The 22,722-nt window shown below is 38.6% G+C and overlaps 1 protein-coding gene across 1 annotated transcript in view; it reads right to left on the bottom strand.

Annotated features, from left to right (window-relative positions):
- Positions 1 to 22,722, bottom strand: part of CUBN (cubilin) — a 227,716-nt gene that overhangs the window by 46,299 nt on the left and 158,695 nt on the right. Inside the window, exons 45-56 of the mRNA XM_069458708.1 lie at positions 22,245 to 22,423; positions 20,634 to 20,843; positions 19,839 to 19,979; positions 18,980 to 19,161; positions 15,347 to 15,518; positions 14,096 to 14,302; positions 12,178 to 12,327; positions 10,221 to 10,342; positions 9,452 to 9,677; positions 7,794 to 7,981; positions 5,406 to 5,562; positions 3,784 to 3,933 (exon numbers count right to left, since the gene is read on the bottom strand). Of these exons, the coding sequence (XP_069314809.1) occupies positions 3,784 to 3,933; positions 5,406 to 5,562; positions 7,794 to 7,981; positions 9,452 to 9,677; positions 10,221 to 10,342; positions 12,178 to 12,327; positions 14,096 to 14,302; positions 15,347 to 15,518; positions 18,980 to 19,161; positions 19,839 to 19,979; positions 20,634 to 20,843; positions 22,245 to 22,423 (2,084 nt within the window). The remainder of the gene's footprint in view (positions 1 to 3,783; positions 3,934 to 5,405; positions 5,563 to 7,793; positions 7,982 to 9,451; positions 9,678 to 10,220; positions 10,343 to 12,177; positions 12,328 to 14,095; positions 14,303 to 15,346; positions 15,519 to 18,979; positions 19,162 to 19,838; positions 19,980 to 20,633; positions 20,844 to 22,244; positions 22,424 to 22,722) is intronic.

Consider the following 22,722-nt stretch of genomic DNA (forward strand, 5'->3'; position numbering starts at 1 on the left):
ATTGTCTGCAGTGCATGGAATGTCTAGTATTGGAAATGTAAAAATAATGAGAAAATTAGAAAAATTTAGACCAACAGAAAGCAACATACTTTCAGAGCAATTTACTTTGTGGTAAATGGAAAGGAGGTCATTGAGACTTTATAACCTGAATAGTGAGTGGTTGAATAATCTGTGTATTTGCCAGAATACTGAAACCTTCCCTAAACAGTTGTCAGTGTGTAGCAGACAGAATGGAAAGACAAGTGTGTTTCCCCATAGTATGTGGTCGGCTGAGAGAGCTCATCTTTTCCTTGCCAATTCCGCCTTTTGTGCTGAGGGCCCACCACGACGCAGATCTGTAACCTTCATCTTCACCTAAGTCAACGGAGGCTCTGCTGGTAGCTGGGCTCAGAAAGGCTTGGCCATCCAAACAGTCTCTCAGAAACAGTTCCTATTGCCTGTAGCAGCTGGAAAGGCCAAGGATCCTTCAATAAAGCCATGACCTTCCTCAAGAGCAATTCTCAGTTTTAACACAATGTACTGCGCATGCGTCCCTCAGGTGCACTTTAAAAGGGCCGAGGAAAGATTCTTTTTACTGTAGCTAGGGAATCTCTAGCTTGATGCTATTCAATAAACATCAGCATTGATGTGATTAATGATAATAATCTAATTATAAAATAAATTTGATTAATGTTGGCCTTTTGGGGATTCATTTAATTGAATAAATCTATAGCCAAAAATTACTCATTTAGCAGTTTGAAAATGCTGAGTACTTAAAACACTGGAAATGTCACAAGGCATTATTGTAAGGTTATCATCTTAGGAAAAAATCAGTCTTCAGCTGAATATTAGCAAATCCATTAGTAGAAGCAGAAATCACTTAATCAGGCATTATCTGACTTTTAAAACTACTATTGTATATATTCAATGTAAATATTATACAGACAGGCATGGTGGGTCACACCTGTAACCCTAGCAATTTGGGAAGCCAAGGCAGGAAGATTGCTTGAAGTCAGGAGTTCAAGATCAGCCTGAGCAATACAGCAAGACCCTCATCTCTACAAAAAACAGAAAAATTAGCTGGGCATTGTGGTGCAGCCTGTTGTCCCAGTTACTGGGGAGGCTGAGGCAGGAAGATCGCTGAGTTCAGGAGTTTGAGGCTGCAGTGAGCTATGATGGTGCCACTGCACTCCAGCCTGGGCCACAGAGCAAGATCTTGTCTCAAAAAAACACATGTATATGTATTATATATATGAAACAAAGTGCTATATATATAAAGCAAAGTGATTATCAGAAAGAAAGATGAAGTGAGTTGCACGAAGTCATGCGATTAGTAGTAAGTATGTAATAATACATATACCATTGATATCTGTGGTACTTTTTGTGGCTTTACTTGTATTTTTTATTAATATATATTTTGTATTTACCAGTATCTCCTCTTTAAGTGTTAATGATATTGGCATATGGCATTCTCATGTTTATTTAATCAATGAGTACAAGTGCACAATCCAAGCCACATGTGTTTTCCCCATTATTAAAAAATTACCCCTGATCATAAAAATAATTCAAAAAGTATAAAGAAGAAAATAAATATCCCCTATATCTATCAACACCATGGTAGCAACTCTTAAAGTACTGCTTAATAGCCTTATAGATTCTATTCACACACGGTTTAAAAAGAAAATTGGATCATCTTCTACAAACTATTTTATCTTCCCCCATCCTTCATATATCATGGACATCTTTTTTATATTACTGGGATTTTGTGCCAGCAAATGCGGAAAAGATTATATTTTACTTCATATGCCATTGTTACAGTGACATACACAGATTTATACTTGGCATTTTCTAGCAAACGCATGTGTCAAAAAAATAAAACTGCAGAGATGTAGGAAAACAAGGTGAGGTCATCGAAAAAGGATAAAGTAAGACAGGCTTTGTATGATTTATCAATTTATGAGCACTGATGTGTCATTTTTATTTTTATAAACCATAAATTTCCCTGATGTTGACTACTGTAGAACATTTTGCCAAGCGGTGTAACTTTTCACCACCACGGGAGAATAACCCAAAGAGAAAGCAATTTTGAACATGCAGAGGCAGCTTGCCAAATGTACAAATGAATTGTGGTTTAGAAGCAGAAAGTTGATTTGTAAAAACAATATTAATGTGACTATGAGGAGGTGACAATGCCCATCTATTTGAAGGAGTTTCCTTCCTGCAGTGTCACGGTATCCATTACACATCCAGTTGTGTCCACTGTCAGTCGGAGCCCCAGCCCAAGAGGTGGGGAATAAACGCAGAGGGCACTGTGGTTAGGAATTCCAACACTGAGGAATCAGGACTGGGAAGGTGAAGATGACAACAAAAAAGGAGACGGAAGGACACCCGTGGTAATATTCAATAAAAGCAGAGCACAGATATTAATTTTATGAATTCACTCATCCAATATTTATTGAGCACCTATGTTGATTCAACGGGATAGTTTCTCTCACTGGTTAACAGTGTGTGCATGAAGGTGGGTGTGTGTACGCACATGTATGTGTGCAGAGTGTAAATGCAAATGAATAAATTAAAAGCTGTATTAACATCTAACACATTTCATATTTCTTTTCTTTTCTTTTCTTTTTTTTGGAGCTACCTGTCATGAACTACAGACTTATTTTAAGCAATTTATGTGATATTTGTGTTCTTAAAGTTCTTGCACTGTTTTTTCACTTCTGAATGGAATATATAGAATGGTACTTGTGCTCTTTAAACATTGGATGGAATTTTAATCATGTTTATATTAAATCTACTCTGTAACATAGTTTTAATATTTTCTTCAAATGCTGATTTTTTTTAGACTACCTCTGTCTCTACTTACCCCTCATTTAATTCTGAAAAATCAATTGTAATCAATTGTAATTGTAATTTATTTAAGAACAAAGTCATCTTCCATGGCCAGTATCAAAAAGACAAGAGAGAACAATTGTTGGTGCGGGTGTGGAGAAAAGGGAACCCTTGTACGGTGCTGGTGGGAATGTAAATTAGTATAGTCATATGGAAAACAGTATGGAGCTTTCTCAAAAAATTAAAAGTAGAATTACCATATGATCCAGCAATCCCACTTCTGGGTACGTATCCAAAAGAAGTGAAATTAGTATGTAGAAGAGATATCTGCACCCACATGTTCATTGTAGCATGATTCATAATAGCCAAGACATGGGACTAACCTAAGTGTCCATCAGTGGATGAATGAATAAGGAAAATGTGCTGTATATACACAGCAGAACACGATTCAGCCTTAAAATAGAAAGACATTTTGTCATTTGTGACAACATGGAGGAACTTGGAGGAGATGATGTTAAATGAAGTAAGCTACACACAGAAAGGCAATACTGCATGGATACTCACTCACATGTGGAATCTAAAATAGGAATTCACAGAAGCAGAGAATAGAATGGTCATTACCAGGGGCTGTTGGGGCATGGGGGAGTGGGGATTTGGGAGATGTCAGTCAAAGGACATAAAATTTTAGTTTAGGAGGAACAAATTCAAAAGATCTATTATACAACATGGTAACTACAGTCAATAACAATGTTGAGTACCTGAAATACTTGAATACTTGAACATTGCTAAGAGAGTACACTTCAAATGTTCTCACCACAAAAAAATGAGGAGTGTGAGTTAGAGGATATGTTAATTAACTTGATGTAGCCATTCCACAATGTATATCATACATTCCAACATGCTGTATAGGCATAAATGTATGATTTTTATTTTTCAATGAAAAGCTATATTTTTTAAAAAGAATAAACTTGCCTTCTAAATGGAAAGACACAAAAACCAAGACAACCACAGACGTAGGATCAGTCTCTATGATGTAGGTGCAATTCATGTTGTTGTCGTATTGCTTTGGGTAGTTTGGAGAAATGATGTAACCTGTAGGGTCAGTGAAATTTCTTCCACATCCTACATAGGAACAAAAAGCCATCATCAGAGCATTTTTTTCTTACACACAGTATCTATTCTATCAGTGAAAGAGAGACACAATTTCATAAATTCTCTAGAGACATAGTTCCCTGAGATACTCTAAAATGGAAGAAGCAATAATTGAGAGAATGAAGATCTGATTTAAAAATAAATATACATGCAAAATAAAAACATTATATATATTTTTAGAAAATGCTGCAGAGTTTTACAGCCTAAGTGGTAGAAATTTTACCACAAATCCACTGCAAATACTTTAATATTAAGGTATTAAAAAAGGATAAGTTAGCAAAGATTGAATATAGTTTCATGTAGCTAAAGAAATAAAACCAATGAACAATGATTCACACCTGATTAGTACTTTATACACTTAATGTTTTTAAAATGTCTTATTATTAGAAACTTATGCTATTTTCATTACCATTGTTATGTGGCCATAAGAACAAAATGGTTGCTTTAAAAAAATAGTTGAATTCACTAATCCTAACTCTTACCCAATTCTCACATGAATCTCTGATGTCAAAAATAAAGAGAAATCTCTTTTTACCACTAAAATGGCATTTGTTTTCATACAGCTACTATTAATAGTTACATATAGCCACATCCCTTCCTGATCTTTCAAGCATGAAAATATCTATATCTTTTTAAACTGATGTTAAAACACACACAGGTACACACACACACACACACACACACACACAGCAAACCATCTGAAGCTATGTCTGGGGTTGTCTTTCAATACTTTCTTTCCATCACCCTCATTCTTCGATCGGGTCTACAATATTAATACCTGTTTACTGCATTATTTCCTTTAAGTCCTTGCCTCAAACTTTTCCTTAAAAAGTGCTTTGCAGTTAGTGCCTACTTGCTTTAACTCAGCCAACAGACACACACCTGAAAACTGCTACGTTTCCCACTAACCCAGCTGTGTGCATTAAGCAGAGATGCGGAGCCACTACCAAGTCAGCAAGGGAACATCCAGAAGAAAGTTTCTCAAAGTTCACTGAGCATGAGGACCCTCTGGACGAGACCTAACACATGCAAGACCCCACCCATGGGAATTCTGAGTTCAGGTGGGTATGGGCTGAAGCCCAAGAGTCTGCATGTTTTTCAGGCCCTCCCAGGGGATTTCGATGCAGGTGGTCGAGGTGCTCTGTGCCAGGTGCATAGGTTGTTGACTGATGGCCACATGAGCTTCTGCAGAATACCTGCTCCACTCTCGATCCCTGGCTTATGTCTAGACGTTGGCTAATGGTGCTCACGGCTTTTATATTATCTCTCAGCTGACCTAACATTGAATTCACGTCCATGCTCACTGATTTTTGAAGGAAGGTGTCCTCTTGGGATTAGTTGACACACTCATGCTTCTTCCCTTGGACCTCTGTTCCAGCCAACCCTGTCTCCAGCAACTACGCTCTCTTAAAGACCTCTGATTTGTTCCCAGGGCTACTTACGGCTTACAAAGGACGCAGAGAAGCCCTGAGCTGGGGTCTCCTGAGACTGGAAGACAGCAGTGAATGCGCTTCCCGGTGTGACGATGGCAGCAGGAGCCACGTCCCCACAGCCTGTGGCCAGCAGGTCCTTGTCGGTCTCCACGGTTCCTGCCCACACCTACAGGGTCATAAACATGACTTAATGCTCCAGGTTTTCCCCACAATCTTTTAATGGGCTTAGGCTTGAAAATAAATGGTACTCAGGTGTATAGAGAACTAGACATTAAGAATAAATAAATCACAGGCAAACCTGCAATATTTTCTTTTGAGAATAGTTTTTCTTTTTTAAACCTGCCTTTAAAATGGCATATCCCATTCTTGAGTCCTCTGAGGGGATTGTGTTCATTTTCGTGTAGCTGGGCAGTGATTTGTAAAAAATCCGTCACTGTTCAGTTTCCTCTTAATTTCTGGTTGGCCTGACCTAGCTGAGCTTGCTGGGTGTTGAGCTAGACCCAGCAGCCGGGTGAATTCGGTGGCACTCGCCACTGATCCCAGGAAAATGGCAAATTATGGTCACAGCTAGAGAATGTCACTAAGCACGTGGAGACTAACACATTGTGGAGCATGAAGAAAGTGGATGTGAATTCTAAGTACACACGTAATTAGCATGGATTGGAATAAATCATTGAACACTTCTTGGCAGTGTTGAATTTTAAGGTTCATTTTGAAGAAAAGACTGAATGTGCTATTTATTAAAGACGGGGTTGGCAACTCCCACGTAGACCTGGGCTTGTCATTTAATTGGTCTGGTCGCCTTGAAAGACTTAATTTATATACTCATGGGAAAAATAGTTGCTGGACAATAAATGGTGAGCATCAAAATTTTGAATCAAACCAATTTCACTCATCCCAGGGAAGGAGAGAGACATTAATCATAGAATCACAGATTTAAGTGAGAAATTACAACTATGAGGCAAGGTGTTGTAATGGAGCTATTGAGAGTGAGTGACAGGTGGCTTCCCGACATTTGGGGGTGGTGAGGCTGCCAAACCCCAGCGGCAGCATGGCAGGAGGGGCCATGGCTGGAGAGAAAACGGGGTCAGGTGAGAGGGAGGCAGCAGAGAGGGGCTGGTTATTTCTGGTAGGTTCCCAGACGACCCCACTGGTGTTGTCAGAGGCCCAGCATTCTGTCCAGAGGCGGAACGAGCCTCAGGCATTTCTCACATTCCATTTTGACACTTGCAGAACAAACGCTCAAGGCTTGACTTAAGTTCAAACATTTTATATTGATTCATTTCATGACAAGAGAGTTCATTTGTTTTATGGAAAAAGCAATGAGGAATAGTGTATATTAAATGTGTTTTATTATATACACATTTTATATGAGATTTTCATTTAAACAGTAAGCATGGATCAATGAGATATAAAACATAATTTGAGAGATTATATGAAATAATAACGTCAACAATAAAAGCCACTTCTGCTCATTAGGCGATTTTATACTTGAAGTACTTAGCACTATTTATGTTATTACATCACATCACCTCCAATGCTTAAAACAATCCTACTAAAAGAGGAGCCATTCTCTTCATTTTATAGTTGAACAGTTTGAAGCCCAAATGTTTAATTAGCTCAGAGGAGAACATGCAGGTGGTAAGCATGAGAGCTAAGAATGGAGTCCACGCTAATGTGGCCTTAAGGCCAATGTTCTTTCCACTAGAAGGCACAGCTCCTTGGAGACACAACATAGATGTAAAATAGCACAGATGAAATGAATTTATAATAAAATCATCATGATCGTAAGTGAATGGAAAGTGAAAAGTCCGTGCCATGTGAGCAGAGTTTGTCATTTAGAGAAGGACAGCCTGGATGACTGCCCTGTCGCTATCATTTTAAAGAGAGTCGCTTGTGGTCTTTTCAGCTTGTGGGCTCTCAAGGCGCAAGGTGAAGGCTGGAAGTAGCTATTCTCCAACCTTCGGTAATTTTTGCTGCATACTTTAAATTTTGCATATGACGGTGCCTTACATTGGAAATGGCATTTTTCCTTTGGGATCTATTAGAAATGAAAGAAAATTAAAGGAAGGAAGGAAGGGAGGAAGGAAAGAAAACTGGCCTTCTCTCTTAGTTTCCAAAAGAAATGTTCATGACAATTTAGTAAGGCCAAAGAACAATCTTGTCAATTAAGTTATCTTGCCTAGGTATTAGCAAATGAAATATCACAGAGCAATATGTTGTGCTATGGTTTAAATTCTAACTCCTATCAGTCAAGGTTTCTCACTTTTTCATCTAAGAAATCCAAGCAGCAAAATTGTCCTTTGCTTACTTTGGGAGACATTCAGTGATTTCTACCTTAAACACTTAGGTTCATGAAACCAGTTTGGCTCCAGTGAAATGAACAAGAGTACTAACCTTCACGAAGCTGTTCTGACACTGCCCATCACCACTGGGGATTAGGAAGTTGTTGTCAAAGCTGAGCTCCAAGTGTTTACTTTGGTGAGTAATGACTGTCCAGGAACATCTGCTGTTTCCAGGAAAATTCTGAGGCCAGTGGGGGGATCTGATTGTACCATTTTCTGCATGAAATATTCCGCCACAACCTGAAATATTGTCATATAAAATGTCATCAATTTGCGAGGAAAATAACAACTTTGGAAACCCAAGACTGCTAAAGAAGGAATATTTCTAAATGTGAGATTTTAGTTCATCTTTCCTTAGAGATGACCCACCTTCAGGGCAGGTGTGAACCAAGATCTTTCGATAAATGGAAAGGTACATTGAATCGAGAGGAAACTTAGGCTGTTATTAATACAATGGTCCTACAATGGCGTTGAACTCAACTGAGTCCACTAGTCCTTGCCATAAAGAGGACAGACCTCTATCTTGTCTTCAAACAACAGCAATATTTTTTATTCTCCTTGAGGCTACGTAGTCTATGTAACCTGCCAGTGCCAAGTTCTGTATTTCATTATCACTAACACATGAAAATACAACTCTACATTCATTTGTAATTTTACTCTAGCGTACCGGACTAGAGAAAGTGATTTTGAGATGGGGAAAATTCTTCCATGAAACAATCCGGCTCATTCATACTGACACCGACTGATGGCTAGAAATAAATTACATGCATTAAAAGAAAGAAAAATCTAGAATTATTTTAATAGTCTTAAAATATGTACTTAAGAGATGACAAAGAAAAAGTATGAATTCAACACAAAATGATGTTAAAGAGAATTCTCTGAATCTTTTGCTGTGAAACCCTTGGAAATTGGTGATTCATCTAAAACTCCCTTCTAAATTCAGTAGCTGCTGGTGGTTTTTAATGAGCGACAGTTTGACTCATTCTACAAAGAGCTTCAGAATAACTCTGATTCTACTAGAAATAATTATCTTGTATGATATTCAGGATTTACTTAAGTTCTGATACAGGTCCTTATATTTTTCTGATAATTTTCACACATATGCACAAAAGCTGCTCTTTTAAAATCAAATCTGTGGTATTTTGATTCAGTGCCCATATACTACAGCATTTGTTCTAAATCACAAACCCCATCTTGTCACCTTCCTCCTCAAAACTTTGACAGCTCCCCACTGCTCAAGGATAATACGCAAACCAAGGCTCTTCATGATGGGGACTTATTTTCCTGCCCTCAGCTCACCACTGAGCATTCTGCCTCTAAGCTCCAAATATTTTAAACTACTTGTAATTCCAACACATATTTCTATGACTGGAGATTCCCTGGTTATACCATACCCTTTTGCCTATGAAGGCAGCAGCATAAAGTGTTAAGATCAAAGTTTCTGGGCTTGACTGCCTTTATCCTGACTGTACCAGTTGCCGGCTATACGTCTTGGACAAGCTACCAGCCCACGTACCCTCAGCTCCTTCCCATGCAGAATAGAGATGATATGTATTGATACTGTGTAACTCTCCAGGGCTGCTACATGAGGTCATATGTGCAAAAATTGAGCCCAACCTGAGGAGGTACGAAATGTATATATTTTAAGTTAGTTAATAAATTTAGTAAATACATCACTGGACAAAAAAATGCAGAGAACATTTCTTTTACCTGAAGTCTGTGTGCTCCACGTAGCATAAAATCCACCACCTTCTATGGAATGGTCTGAGTTAAAAATCACCACCAGCTGGTTAGAGCCAGACTGGATTGCACTGGGGTTTGAGTCGCCACAGTACTGTCCTATTATGGGTGATCCAGGAGAGCCGCCATTCCTGACAGTGACGGAGTCCCAGGCACAAACTGTCTGGGGTTCAATGTCAAAGTCACTGAATGTGAGCTGCGGGAGAAAGAAGAAATAATGAGGCACCCTGAGTTGTGACCTTGAGGTAGATAAGGCCCTTACGAATCCTCTTATTTTGTTTTAATTTACATAATTTTGTATTTTGGCTCTTATTTAATTCTCCCCTCCCCTCTGCTCTTTTTCCTCATTGAAAGTTCTCTTGGAAATTTTAAGAGGGGATATTTCTCCAGGAAGTACAGTCATTGGGGGTGGGGTGGTCCCCACTCAGTCCCCTGGGCTGGGACAGCAACTCGGAGCAAGAACATGAGTACTCCTCTCTCCGAGATGTAAATTATCTCCTATACGTAGCTTCTCCTATGCTTAACAAAGAGATGTCGTTCTTCATTTATCATAGACTTGCAGATGCCCATGTATTTAGTATGTACTCTAATGAGAGAATTTTAGAGAGAAACAGTGATCTGATTGCAGGATCAAAGCCTCTCTGATCACTTGCTTCCTAAAAGAACTCCATTTCCACGCAGGACATGGAACTGTTGTTCTGGAGTGTGAGAAGCCTGTCACCCAGTCATCCGAACTCACAGTGACGGTGTGTCCGTGTGGGGCCTCCAACAACCAAGCGCAGTGGGTCAAGCTGTCGTAAGGGTTTGGGTAGTTGGGGCTTGAGATCACTCCACTCTCACCTATCTGTATTCCACCACAATCTGAAATGAGATTTGTAACCCTCTAAATAAGATTGAAGAAGAAGAAGAAAAAAACCCTGAAAAACTAAAGTAAGCAGCACTTACCACTACTATACGAAAAAAATGTATAAATCAATAAAGAATGAAATTGGATACAAAGTAAAATTGGGTGGAAGATTAGAAATAAACAGCACTCCATATAGTATTAATTAAACAAAATCACATAGTGAATACAGGCTCAAGTTTAACACAAAGGAGAAGGAAGATAATCTGTACCATAATCAGAGGATAATTAGATGTGTGCATAAGTGACAGTCAATGCACCAGGGACAAAGTAAGGGACATTGCCTTTCTTGAAAAGACCAGGCTGATGAAAATAAAGGTAAGATTGAAGAATATGATCAGTACTGTAATTAAATGCTTTGTCATTTGGTAATCAGCACACATGTCTGTAGTCAGCTATCAAATTATGCATTAGCGTAGAAAATTGAAAAACTGATATATTTCTAAGGCATAGTACAGTCTGATGTTAAATACAAATAATCTCCTTCCCGGAACCTGACTCTTTCCTTTCAATCTGATAAAGAAAAGTCAACTGGCAAGAAGGCTGAGTAAGTAGATAACAATCTCACTCCTTCCTTCAATCAGCCATTTGGTTATAACCCAAAGAAATGTTAGATAAACCTATAACTAAAATATATTGTAATTCATAGCCAAACTCAAAGCAAAGCAAAGGGTCTATCCAAAATCTATATACAATAAGCGTACTCAAATTCAGAGAAGTGAGACTGGAAGTATGGCAGTCTGAGAGGATAAAGAGCCAAGGGGTGGGCCCCAGGGCTGGGGTCTGAGGTTTTGGTGACCAGACAGGAGGAGAAGATATGGCCTGGGACCTCCACAAAAGGAAGGGCTGGAACTGAGACTTTTACATAAAGTTGGGAATCTAAAAGTCCTGCCACGTTAGTGAAAAAAGACCAGAAAAATCCAACAGCCGAAAGAATCAGAAAGGAATAGGGCTGAATTTTCAGGTACAAACTCTGAAAGTCACAGATGCAAATCTAATACAAAACATTAGCAACTAATATCTACTAATATGTATAAAACTCACATCATGACAAAGTAGGGTGTATCTTGAAAATGCAAGGATGGTTTACCAAGAGAAAAAAAATAATCACTCAATATAATTTGACACATTAACATATGAAAGGAGAAAAAAAATAGGATCATCTCAATAGATGCAGAAAATCATTTGATAAAAACTTACACTCATGTTTTTACATTAAAAAAATCTTTTTGTATACTAAGAATTGAAGGAACTTTCTTTAACCCGATAAAAGATATTTATTGGAAACCTAAAAGCAGCCAATATATTTAACAATGAAATGTCATAGACATTCACATTCAGGTCAGAAATAAGATGCTATCAGTCCTGCTATTCAATACTATGATGGTGATCCTTGCTAGTAAAATAAAGCAAGAAAAAGAAATGAAGTATCCGGGCTGAAAGAAAAAAGGACTGCATTTGCAGAAGACATGATTGTTTGCACAGAAAACCAAAGAGAATCTATAGATAAAATATTAAAACTAAAAAGATTATAGCCAGATCTCTGGATTAAAGATAAACACATAAAAATTATAAAATTCCCAGACATTGGACACAGCCAATTAAAAAAATGCAATTTACAAAATCTCGTTGACATTAGCAACAAAGCCAATAGCTACCTAGAAATAAATCTAGGTATGTCACAAAATATATGCCACAAAATCTAGATGCCACAAAATATATGTGATATTTTTATGAAAAAAATTTAAAACTTTATCAATTACTTTATTGAAATTGTAATCATAATTCTTACCTGTAAAGGAATATTTTGCATGGAATCCAACATGTTCTACACGTTCATTGGTGACAAAGTGTATCCATACTTGAGGATAAGGTATAACCAGTGGCACTGTAGGCCCCAAAGGGCCACAAAATCTCCCTATCAGGGGCCCGTCAGCATCACCTAAACAAAATAGTACACCCAGTGCCATTATTTATATAGCTTTTGAGAAATATATCCAATTAATTCAGTAGGAATAAATAATAAAGAACATTTCAAAGTATTCATTGACACACATTTAAACTCTGATTTAGTAGCAGACATTGCAAAAGGTTTCTCTGTCTTTATCAACTGCAAAAGAATGAGTTCCTACAACAGACTAAAACAAAAACAAACAAAAATTGCTAGTTTGGTAGGCACCTTGCTCTCCTACAGGTGCCATTTTGTTGCAATTTGTGTTTTCATAATTATTTTAGCATATCCAAACAGAGGTACAACTAATTAAAATAATACTTTTGAACACACCATTTTTTTTAGGTAGTAAGAAATATTATAGCAACAGTGACAAGATATATCCTCAAGATAAATGACAACTGCCTAAAGTTTTAAAGATTTCTTCACTGTATTCAATTAACTAAAATGAACACGATATTCAGCACGCAGGCCAAGAGCTGTCATGTTTGAGCTGAGTAGTTTTTATGGGGATTACTTCTCACAGAAATTTGATTAACATTTATAGAGCACTGCAGAGCTCACGATTCTCTGCTCTCTATTTACTCTGTCAGATGAACATCACTGACTTTCTAAATCAATGATATATGGTATTGTCACTCTCTACATCTGAGTGACTAAAAAGAAGACTGAATTTAACTGACTGAAATTTGATATACAGCAGTTCTGCTTGCTTCGGTCAGCCAGTGGCTTTGAACCCGGTAGAGGTAGCGAGGGTTTATGAGGATTTCACGGAGAATGTTCTCAAACCACAACTTCCACTTCCCTTATAGGCCTTTTCTAGACTCATCAACCTCAGACAACTGGGACGATTCTCTTGCTGGACCCTTTGTCTGTGACCACAGACTTTACCGAATTCTCCTTCTTGAAAATTCTTTCTTTCATGCTCTCCAAGGTAACTAGCACTGATGTCTCTAGTTTCCTACGGACATCTCCACCACTCAACTAATCGGCTTCTGCTGCCTCCTTTTCCTTAAATTTTGGGATAACAGCAAAACTTTGACAGTATGGATCGTCTACAGTATTATTTTTCTCCTCTATTTATGTATTTACTAAGAAAAAAATTGTCAATGTAACAATGGGAGCAACCTAATGGATAAAGCCTTGACTAAGGATAGAACTAAACTTGATTCATTTTCCACAAATCATTCTTAAGAGAATTACGGTTCACCGAGCACACCTCAAACCTTTTCTATCGTGAATACAAAGACAAACTTGACTGCTTTTAGTTTAATTCCCCAAATATCTTCCATGTGCTTCTACATCTGGTACACTGCAAAACAACTTTTAACTTCCGAGTCCTAAGAAGAATCTCACAGCTCCTTTGTAAATTCTGTGAGTTCAGAAAACCGCCCATACATGCTGACCAGGCTAAGTTCCAGTTTCCTGGGAAAGGAGTCTTGATTCATAGATGACGGTCAAAGGGACCCCTGACCTCATTGAAAGAGTAGAAGCAAGCCAGCATCTCTCCTGGGTAAAGTTCAAATACTAGGAAACCAAGCAATTGTGACACAGGGTCTAGCTGTAAACAGTGATCCACCCATTTACTGTGCACACGGCATGTTTCCACAGCTGGGCACACACAGAATGACAGCTTGGTTGGAACAAAGTTCTTTTGGATCCTATGTACGTATATTATAGCCATTTGACCCCCTTCGTTGTTGGTGGTCGCCAAAATATTGTAGACAAATGGGAGAATGTGTTCTTTGACGGAACTCACCCACTCGAAACTCAAGGACATCCGATTGACAGTCTTGGTGACTTTCTAGGTTAAAATGTTCAAAATGAATGTAAATGGATGAATTTCCCTCCTTTGGATTGCTGAGCATCCATTCGCAGTTTAGGTTTCTCGAGTAATTACTGACTCCATCATAGCCAGGAGAAGTGAAGTTTCCTCCAGGGGCATTTGTGAGAGACCCACCGCACACTAAGAAAACAGGAGACAACAAAGAAAGGAGTAGGGTTCCTGCCACGACAGGAGATCCGCACAATGCAGGAACAGTAACTAAAATAACTACAGCAACATCACTGCTTAGATTTGTTTTTCTAGGTGCAGTGAGTGTTGTGGGTCAAGAGCATGCAAACTGTGGAAGTTTCTGTGAATTTCTAAAGGAATGCTGTGCAAAAATAAACAGCTTCTTTATTTCCCTGTGGGTATAGATTAGGTGGCTGGGTTTTGGCTGGGCATCAGTACTTCCAAATTTGGGTCTATTGTTCATGAATATTTAATTTGGAGAAATACCCAAATATAATGGTGGTGGGTCCCAGCGGCTCTTGATTAGTAATTCTCCACTCAATCCAATAATTTAATTGGATCAAACAGATAACACTGAAATGCCAATGAATTTGCCCCTTTTAATAAGGAAACGGATGCTTTTGGTACCAATATAATAAGTTTGGTTTTTTAATATTCACTTCAATTCCTCCTAAATTTTAAAACCCATAGCACCACTCTGGGAATTAGAGGCCACACTTGCTTAATTTCGAAATACTCTATTTCAGATGCAAGTGCCCCATTCATTTTCACTGGAAATATGTATATGGATGGATGGCTAAGAAACAACAAAATGTGTTCTGTCCCCAGTAAAAATCATTACTCTCTGGTACTAAGTTACCCTTTAAGAAGTAGATGGTCTCTTTCAGCACCAATGAATTGACCAGGGACTGTGTAACTGGCAACCAACCCTGATGGTGACGTTACATGGAATCATGCTAGAAACTCATTTAACAGCAATTTTAAGAAAAAGTTTAGATTCTCAGTAGCAGTTTTCTTTCTAAAATGAGAAAGCTTTTTTTTTTTTTTTTTTGTCTGGAGTGGGTTTTCTGTCTGCTTATTTATGTTCCCCTTGTGTCGAAGATCCAAGTATCATCACTGAAAGGAAACTAGATGGCTCTGCCGCTGTCGGCATTGCTGGGGGCAGCTGCTGTACATCTGATAAAAATGGGGTGTATTTACAACACCCCACATTACCTGCATCGTCACTGGACGTGTAGGAAGCAACAAAGCCTCCATAGGGCCTGGATCCATCAGTGAAAAAAATGACTTTCATTGTGTTTCCCGAAGATTGTATCTCGTTGCTTACATTCACACTACTACACAGTTGCTCCAGCTGGGGTGAGTTGCTTCTAATGCCATTGAATACCTGTTGGGAAAATGGTTTAACTTTTAGACGCCCAGTCCATCTCACTGCATCTTTCCTAGGAGCTGATATTCCCAGCCCAGCCCCACTTCCTTCCACTGGGACCCTGTGCCAAAATGAATCACTTAAGGCGGGCTTCCATTCTGGGCCCGCAAACCACTCTGTTACTCTGAGCACATTTTGTGACCTTGGGGTCATTTCGCTAAAATGAAAGTGTTGCAGTAATGCCCTCCTGCCATGGGGTGACAAATGAAAAACTGCCGTGCACTTTGCAACTGGAAACTTTGCTCTAAATGCAAAGTAGATGAGCCGCCAGGCTTACATCATGGTGCGCAGAGTTCACCGATGGGCAGTTTTTCTTAACAGTGCATCAAGACCTTTGGTATTTGGGAAGGAGGCTTAAAGGTTAGTCTCTGATGATTTGAAGCATATAATAACTCAGATATTTAAAAATACTCTGAAAAGTAATTTAAGAAATCAATCTCGATATAAATGTAATAGTTCTTTCCTAATTACTGATGGATTCAAAGCTTCAATTTTCTTACTCCTTTGAATTTTTAAGTATGGATTAGGGTAATGTTGACTCAGAGATATTAAACATTAACTCGTTATTGACATAGTTATAATAATTGGCAAAGTATTATTCCACTACTATACCAAACCAAGCAAATGCGTTAGCATCCTTAGTTTTTATGGTTTAAAAAAATCCAGAAGAAATAGCTAAATAATAATTCATTGATTGATTGATAGTCCTGTTTGCAAAAAGGATTTGAATGACTCACAATTATAAAAGAAATAATGACTCAGACTATGACATTGCAAGCTACACAGAAGGAAAACGCACTCCTTAACAAAGATGGGAGCTTTTGCATTTACTGTCATTGATTCTATTACGTTCTTTGGAGGCTTCTGGTTTAAAGTGTCTTGGGTTCATGGGACCAGATGAAGAATCTGCTATCATTTACTAAGCAGATAGAATGCTGGACTTGGCTCATCGCCCACTCGCGCTATCCAATCAGCCCAACATCCTCTCGGGCAGATAACAGTATCCCTGTTTTCCAGATTAAGATACTACAATTCAGAAAGATTATGTAATTTGCTGAAGTGCAAAGAAAAGTAATAATAGGAATGGGATTTCAACCATCCCTCTGATTCCAAACCATGAAGTAATGCATAAAGAAACAGAAGATGACAAATATATCAATAATGCTGAAAGCAGGAATGGGCACCATGCTGCCAGAATCAAAGGAGATTATAACCAGCTATAGAGTTATTGGGACACGCTGGAAAACATGATCAACGGCCATTATCCCTGCCTCCATGTCTGCCCCTGGTGTAGAATCACAATGACTGAAAATTTTCCAATCATGCATTTATCACATGGACGTCTGCTTTTAAGAAGCAATCAGAATGCTACAAACATTCATGTCCTCTAATCCCTTTTGTACTCTGAAACTGCAACTCCCAGAAAACAAGTGGGTAGGAAGTAGGCACGTTGAGATTTAGGACAAGCTATAAAATTTGCTATGAGAGGGAACAAAGTCAGACACGGGTCTCATTGTAGAACATGCTGGGTGGCGTAGCTTTTTATTTTCTCCGCCTGCCCAGGGAGTCAGACAGGCAGGTGGGTTTGGAGGACTTTGATGCTCAGGCCAGCTTGATAAGGTATTAGCCTAGCAGCAGTGCACTTAAGGCTGCCCCCTGCTCCGCATGCAGGAAAGATCTGGGAAAAGGGTTTTCTTCCTTTCTGTCTCTTTTTTTCCTTTCTGGCAAGTTCTCAAGTATAGAAAATCCAGAAAATGTAAAGAGGACACAATTATTATTACTTGTAAAAACAAACGCAAATGTTATTACCATAGCCCACTACTTGGCTTAGTTGTGAATGGTGTTTATAACCATGGTAATGTAAACACTGGACCAAACGCTCATCTTCCATAGTAGGATGTGGATAGACAATGTCTGAGACGAAAGAAATCAAGGCAGAGCAAAATAGGAATATTACTTAGAAATAATGACATAAATACCACACTTAAGTAGATAAAAGAGTTGAAAGTAGATACCTTAGGCATCTATGATTAAGGGATGAGGAAATGACAAGTAAGACCTGGCTTGGAATTTGTGGTTATTGCTTTATATTTTATTTTATTATTTGAGTTTTAAGACTATGACTATTCATATTCTCTTTCCTGTAAGATATATAAATAATCTGCTGGTAAAATTCCTAAAAATCATCATATTCAATATGATTTAAACTTCATGCAGAGACCCGAATGAAGTGGGAGCGTGAACCAGGAAGCCATCAGGGAGGAACATTCCAGACAGAGGCAATAGCCAGTGTGGGAGCAGCTCAGCGTATTCAAGGAATAGAACAGAGACCGAGTGGCTCATCCAGGTGAGCAGAAGAGAGGGGAGTCTTAGATAAGACTGGTGGGCAGAAGAGGGAGGTGGGCCACCGTGAGGACTGGGGAGTTTCCTCTGACTGAGGTGAGAGGCTGGTAGAGAATTTTCAAGGGGAGGAACATGATCCAAGTTGGGTTTAAAACCATCCACGGGCTGCTGTGTTGAGAGAATGGGGAGATCAGAGTGGCGGTAGGGAGACCAGGGGGAGCTTATCAAAATACTCCAGGTGAGCAGTGATGGTGGTGTTAGTGGATATGACAAGAAGTAGTTAGAGTCTGGGTATTTTGTTAAAGACACAGGCAATGGGACTTGCTTATAGATGCAATACAGGGTGTGAGAGAAAGCACTCCCAAACAGACATCAAGACTTCTGCCCCGAACAACTAGAAGTTTGGGATTATTTACTGGGATTACAGAGACTGCAGAAGGAGAAATATGCTAATATTAATCTAATCTATCTCCATACACACATATGTACATACCTGTGTATACGTACATGTGTATGTGTTGCACTGTGCAGTCAACAATGTATTTGTTATTCACACTCATGGATCTCGTTTGCTTTCTTTTACTGAGGGAAGCTAAGAATGCTGAAGGCACATCTCAAACCATTTGTGGTTGGCACCACGGAGGGCGGGCAGCCATGGTTTCCCTCCAGGAGTCACTCAATGCCTTTAGCAGAGAACAGCGATCACGCAGGGCCACCCATCTCTTAAAACTGTTGGTGGTGGCGTGGGCTGTGACTCCGGTCCCATTCAGCTAGGTGCTGCCTTAGGCTCAGCCTTCCTCTGCCGGTCCAGTTTTGTCATTTGTAATGACCATTTTTCTCTTAAAATTTATTCTGTCTGTGACCCTGATGCATGTTGTGATAGTCTCTTAAAACAACATTTGCAATTATTTTGGCAGTTCCTTGTGATTTTATTCTATCTAAAGCACTTAGAACTTGTCTGAGATATAGCTGCTTAGGTGCCAGTGTTCCTGACCTAGTTTTCTGACTGTGATTTATGAGTCAATAAACTCCTTAAACAATGAAACATAATATCCCTGACTGCACAGGACACTTACTGTCACATGCTCACTGTCGCAGGACGGGCGAGCTTCCAGTCTCAGGCTGTTAAACCTTAAGGTGACCCGCCTTCCTTCCTGCACGGTGATTCTCCACTCACAGATCCGGCCGTGAGGATTTGGGTTCGGGTAGTTGGGAGAAGTGAATGTTCCAGTAGAGCCCTGCAGATCCCCGCCACACTCTGATGGGGGAGGAAAGAAAGCTCAGAAAACTTGCAATCCAATCAAAATGTCTCCTTCCATCTGGAATGCTCTCAAAATTAAAGTTATTTTTAAAGTATCCCTCTAGACAAAATCATTGCCCTTATTTATTTGTGATCAGATGTGAGGACTCTTAGAGAACATTTGCATTCACTTCTTATCTCTATTAATATTTAATCTTTGCTTCCAAGGACGATAGGCCACCAGCAGAATTTTAATTATCACCATGGCCCAAGAAATATGAGACCAATAAATGTTGTGAACTTAAGAATCAGGAAAACCAGAAGGCTGAAGTAATTATCCAGTTTTGCAGACAAGACCTTTATTTCACTTGAGTTTGTCAGGGTAATGGGGAATGCAAATTCCAAATGACTATAGGACTAATGGACTAGATTTTTCTTAAGATGAGCATTGCAGTAGAACTCATCACCTTATTACATTTCTCATGATATTTGCTGGCCTTTGTAGGACTTATCACAGTTGTAATGTTTCATTTATTGGTGTGACATTTTGATTAATGTCTGCCTCTCCACTAAACCGTAAGGTCCAAGACGATAGGGGTCATGTTTTGTTTTGTAACGCCAGTGCCCAGCATAGTGTCTATCCAATGTAGGTGCCCAAAAATGTATATATTTTTTAAATGAACTAATGAACTCACCTTCCAGGCTGGATTCAAACCGCAGTCTGAATCCAGAGGCAGTAAGAGAGTCATCTGTGACAAATCTGACCAAAGCAACGTTGCTGGAAGTGTCTATGCTGTCAGGAATGGTGTTTCCACAGTATTTGCCCAAGACATTTCCTGTAAGAGTCAAAAAATTAAGTATGCCTATGTCCAGGCGACTTATTTCTTTTAACCTCTATTTGAAGTGTCCTCCATGTACAAAGGAAATAATAAAAGACAAGACTCTGCCTACGATAATGGCCATCTCTGTCAAGAAAAGCAGAAAAACATGAATAAAAATTAACATATTCAAATATATGAAGAAGTGTGAAAAAAATGCAACCAACTAGAGGAAGGGTATCTTGAGCCCAACGAGGAAGGCTTACTCATTTGCTTAAAAAAGTGGTCCAAGACAACAGAGTGACAAGTGTCTGTCTCATATTATTGCTGGGAGATGTATGTTACCCTCTCCTCCCCTGAAGGCTCAGGTTGACGGCGAATAACTGCATGTGGCCATGGGCTATCTCAGCAGGAAGAAGATGCCTTCCGAGTACAGGCCCTCTCCATGTGGTCTCGGGATAAGCTATATAAGGACACCTGGGCTTTGAGCATCCATCGTTAATGGTGAAATCAAGGGACAGAATTGCTGGCACTGCTCAGAGGTGTCTGATGTGAATTTCTCTGCAGAGTACAAACATACTTTTGTTTTTCTTAGAAGTGAAGACACTTCAGAGGCTGAATGAGTGTACCCCAAATAGACGCCCCAAAAGAGAGGAGAGATATTTCACTGACCAGAGGTATGGTTGTCCCAGATCTCCACAAAGTCTTTTTCGCAGCCGGAGGAATTCTGGAGGTTAAAATCTTCAAAGGAGATGGTGAGATAGTGTCCCGAGAGACCCTGGAGATGCCACTCACAGAATAAATTGTCTGTGTATGGAAGTGTTGGATAGCCAACGCTTTCAATGACGCCAGCTTGCCCTGTTATTGTTCCTCCACATTGAGCTGAAAGAAAGAGAGAGAGAGAGAGAGAGAGAGAGAATACATGCAATATTTTATCACAGATTTTTTTTTCTAATTTTACCAGCACATTTGAAAATTTTAGGTGCCAAGTGAATAAGAATTGAAGTTTTTAAAATTCTGAAAATGTTTGGTAAACGCTTTCCTTATTATTTGAAATCTACTGTTGATGTAAATAGAAATGATACCACATGCCCAATCCAAAAATGGGAAATGGAAGTCAGCTATTGAATGGCCTATTTTGTAATGCCACATTAATTCTCTTGGGACACTATGTAAGAGCTATGAGTTGCGAGTAAGTTTCATCCCAAGAACCAACTGATAGATTGATGTCAGTCTAGTACCTGTGTTGATTCTAAAAGACTGAGTCCAAGCTCAGCTAGAAGGGGTACTGTGGTTGGTTGGTGACACCTGCCATTTCCAGTCTAACTAGCAAATAAACAGTTTACTGAAGTAACTGGCATCTCAGGATCTTGAAAATTACCATCAATTACTTATCACATGGATGTGATAGCTAGATTGAATTATATGCAATTTGACTTAGGGTATAAAATGATCCATGGTGTAGGTTAAATATTGTCACAAGTAGGCTTTCTGAGTTTTTGCTATATTAAATATTTATTTGGTTTGTGTCCAGACCTACCAGATATGAAATTTTATGCCATTGTGGCCATATAATATTATAGTGAATCTTCAATAAGTACATTTGCTGTTCATTTTCTAAATAAGGAAATCAAAACACAAAGGAGACATCTTTGCTTTTTATCCAGTGATTGATTTGGCACTAGAGACTTAGATGAAAAAATAAGCTCAATTATTTTATAAATGATGAGGAATTCAAGGTCACTGTTCTAAATATAGTTATTTGATTACTAAATAGTTTTATTACTTAATATACATACAGTGGTCTCCTTTTCCCCATGGGGGATATACTCCATGACCTCCAGTGGATGCCTGAAACTGTAGATTGTACCAAACCATATATATACTATTTTTCCTGTACATACATACCTATGATAAAGTTTAATTTACAAGTTAGGTACCTAAGAGATGAACAACAATAGCTAATAATAAAATAGAACAAGTATAACAGTATGCTGTAGTAAAAGTTATGTGAAAGTGGTCTCTGTCTCCCTCTCTTAAAATATCTTAGTGTAATGTACTGATCTATTTAAGTTTACTAAAAGTAGTATTTTGAAATGAAAATCAAAGGAGAAATTAAAATTAATACATAACTGTGATTTCAAGCAATTACACTCCTTTTTTTCATTAAAATAATTTTTAAAATTAGGCAGATAGAGTTCTTTTAAAGACATGGTTTTTTAAAGTTTTAATATATTTTCATTCTATCACAACTTTCCTATTTAATATTAAAAATGTTGTTACCTATAGAATACTTGGCCTTGAACCCCACATGAGTAGGGCTGTTGTCAGACCGGAATCTCAAATACATGACGTCTCCCGAGGACAGCTGACTTCTGGGCAAAGACATCCCACAAAACTTGGAAAGTACTGGTGCATTGGAATCAACTCCATCCCGCAACTCGAGGAAATTGGAAGTGCAGCTGAAGTGGGGAAAAAATTTCTGTTAAATTTATAAGGCCAATTGCTTTGCCTTATTTTGGTAATGAAAACTTCACTAACTTTCTGCGAGGACATTATTAAATAATCATTCTGTAGCATAAGATGCTCTGACAGAGTCAGTTTAAGGCTACACATCACTTTAAAATGCTGTAGAGTATTTTTCCTAATAATACATTCATTCATTAATGCTCAAAAAGACAGATTTTACGTGCTTGACATTGAAGAATATTTACTTCTCTTTCATAGTCTGTATTAATTTTACAAGTATAAAAGTCATTTT

This window comes from Eulemur rufifrons, chromosome 25, assembly GCF_041146395.1.
Source record: "Eulemur rufifrons isolate Redbay chromosome 25, OSU_ERuf_1, whole genome shotgun sequence".
Classification (NCBI taxonomy): Eukaryota; Metazoa; Chordata; class Mammalia; order Primates; family Lemuridae; genus Eulemur; species Eulemur rufifrons.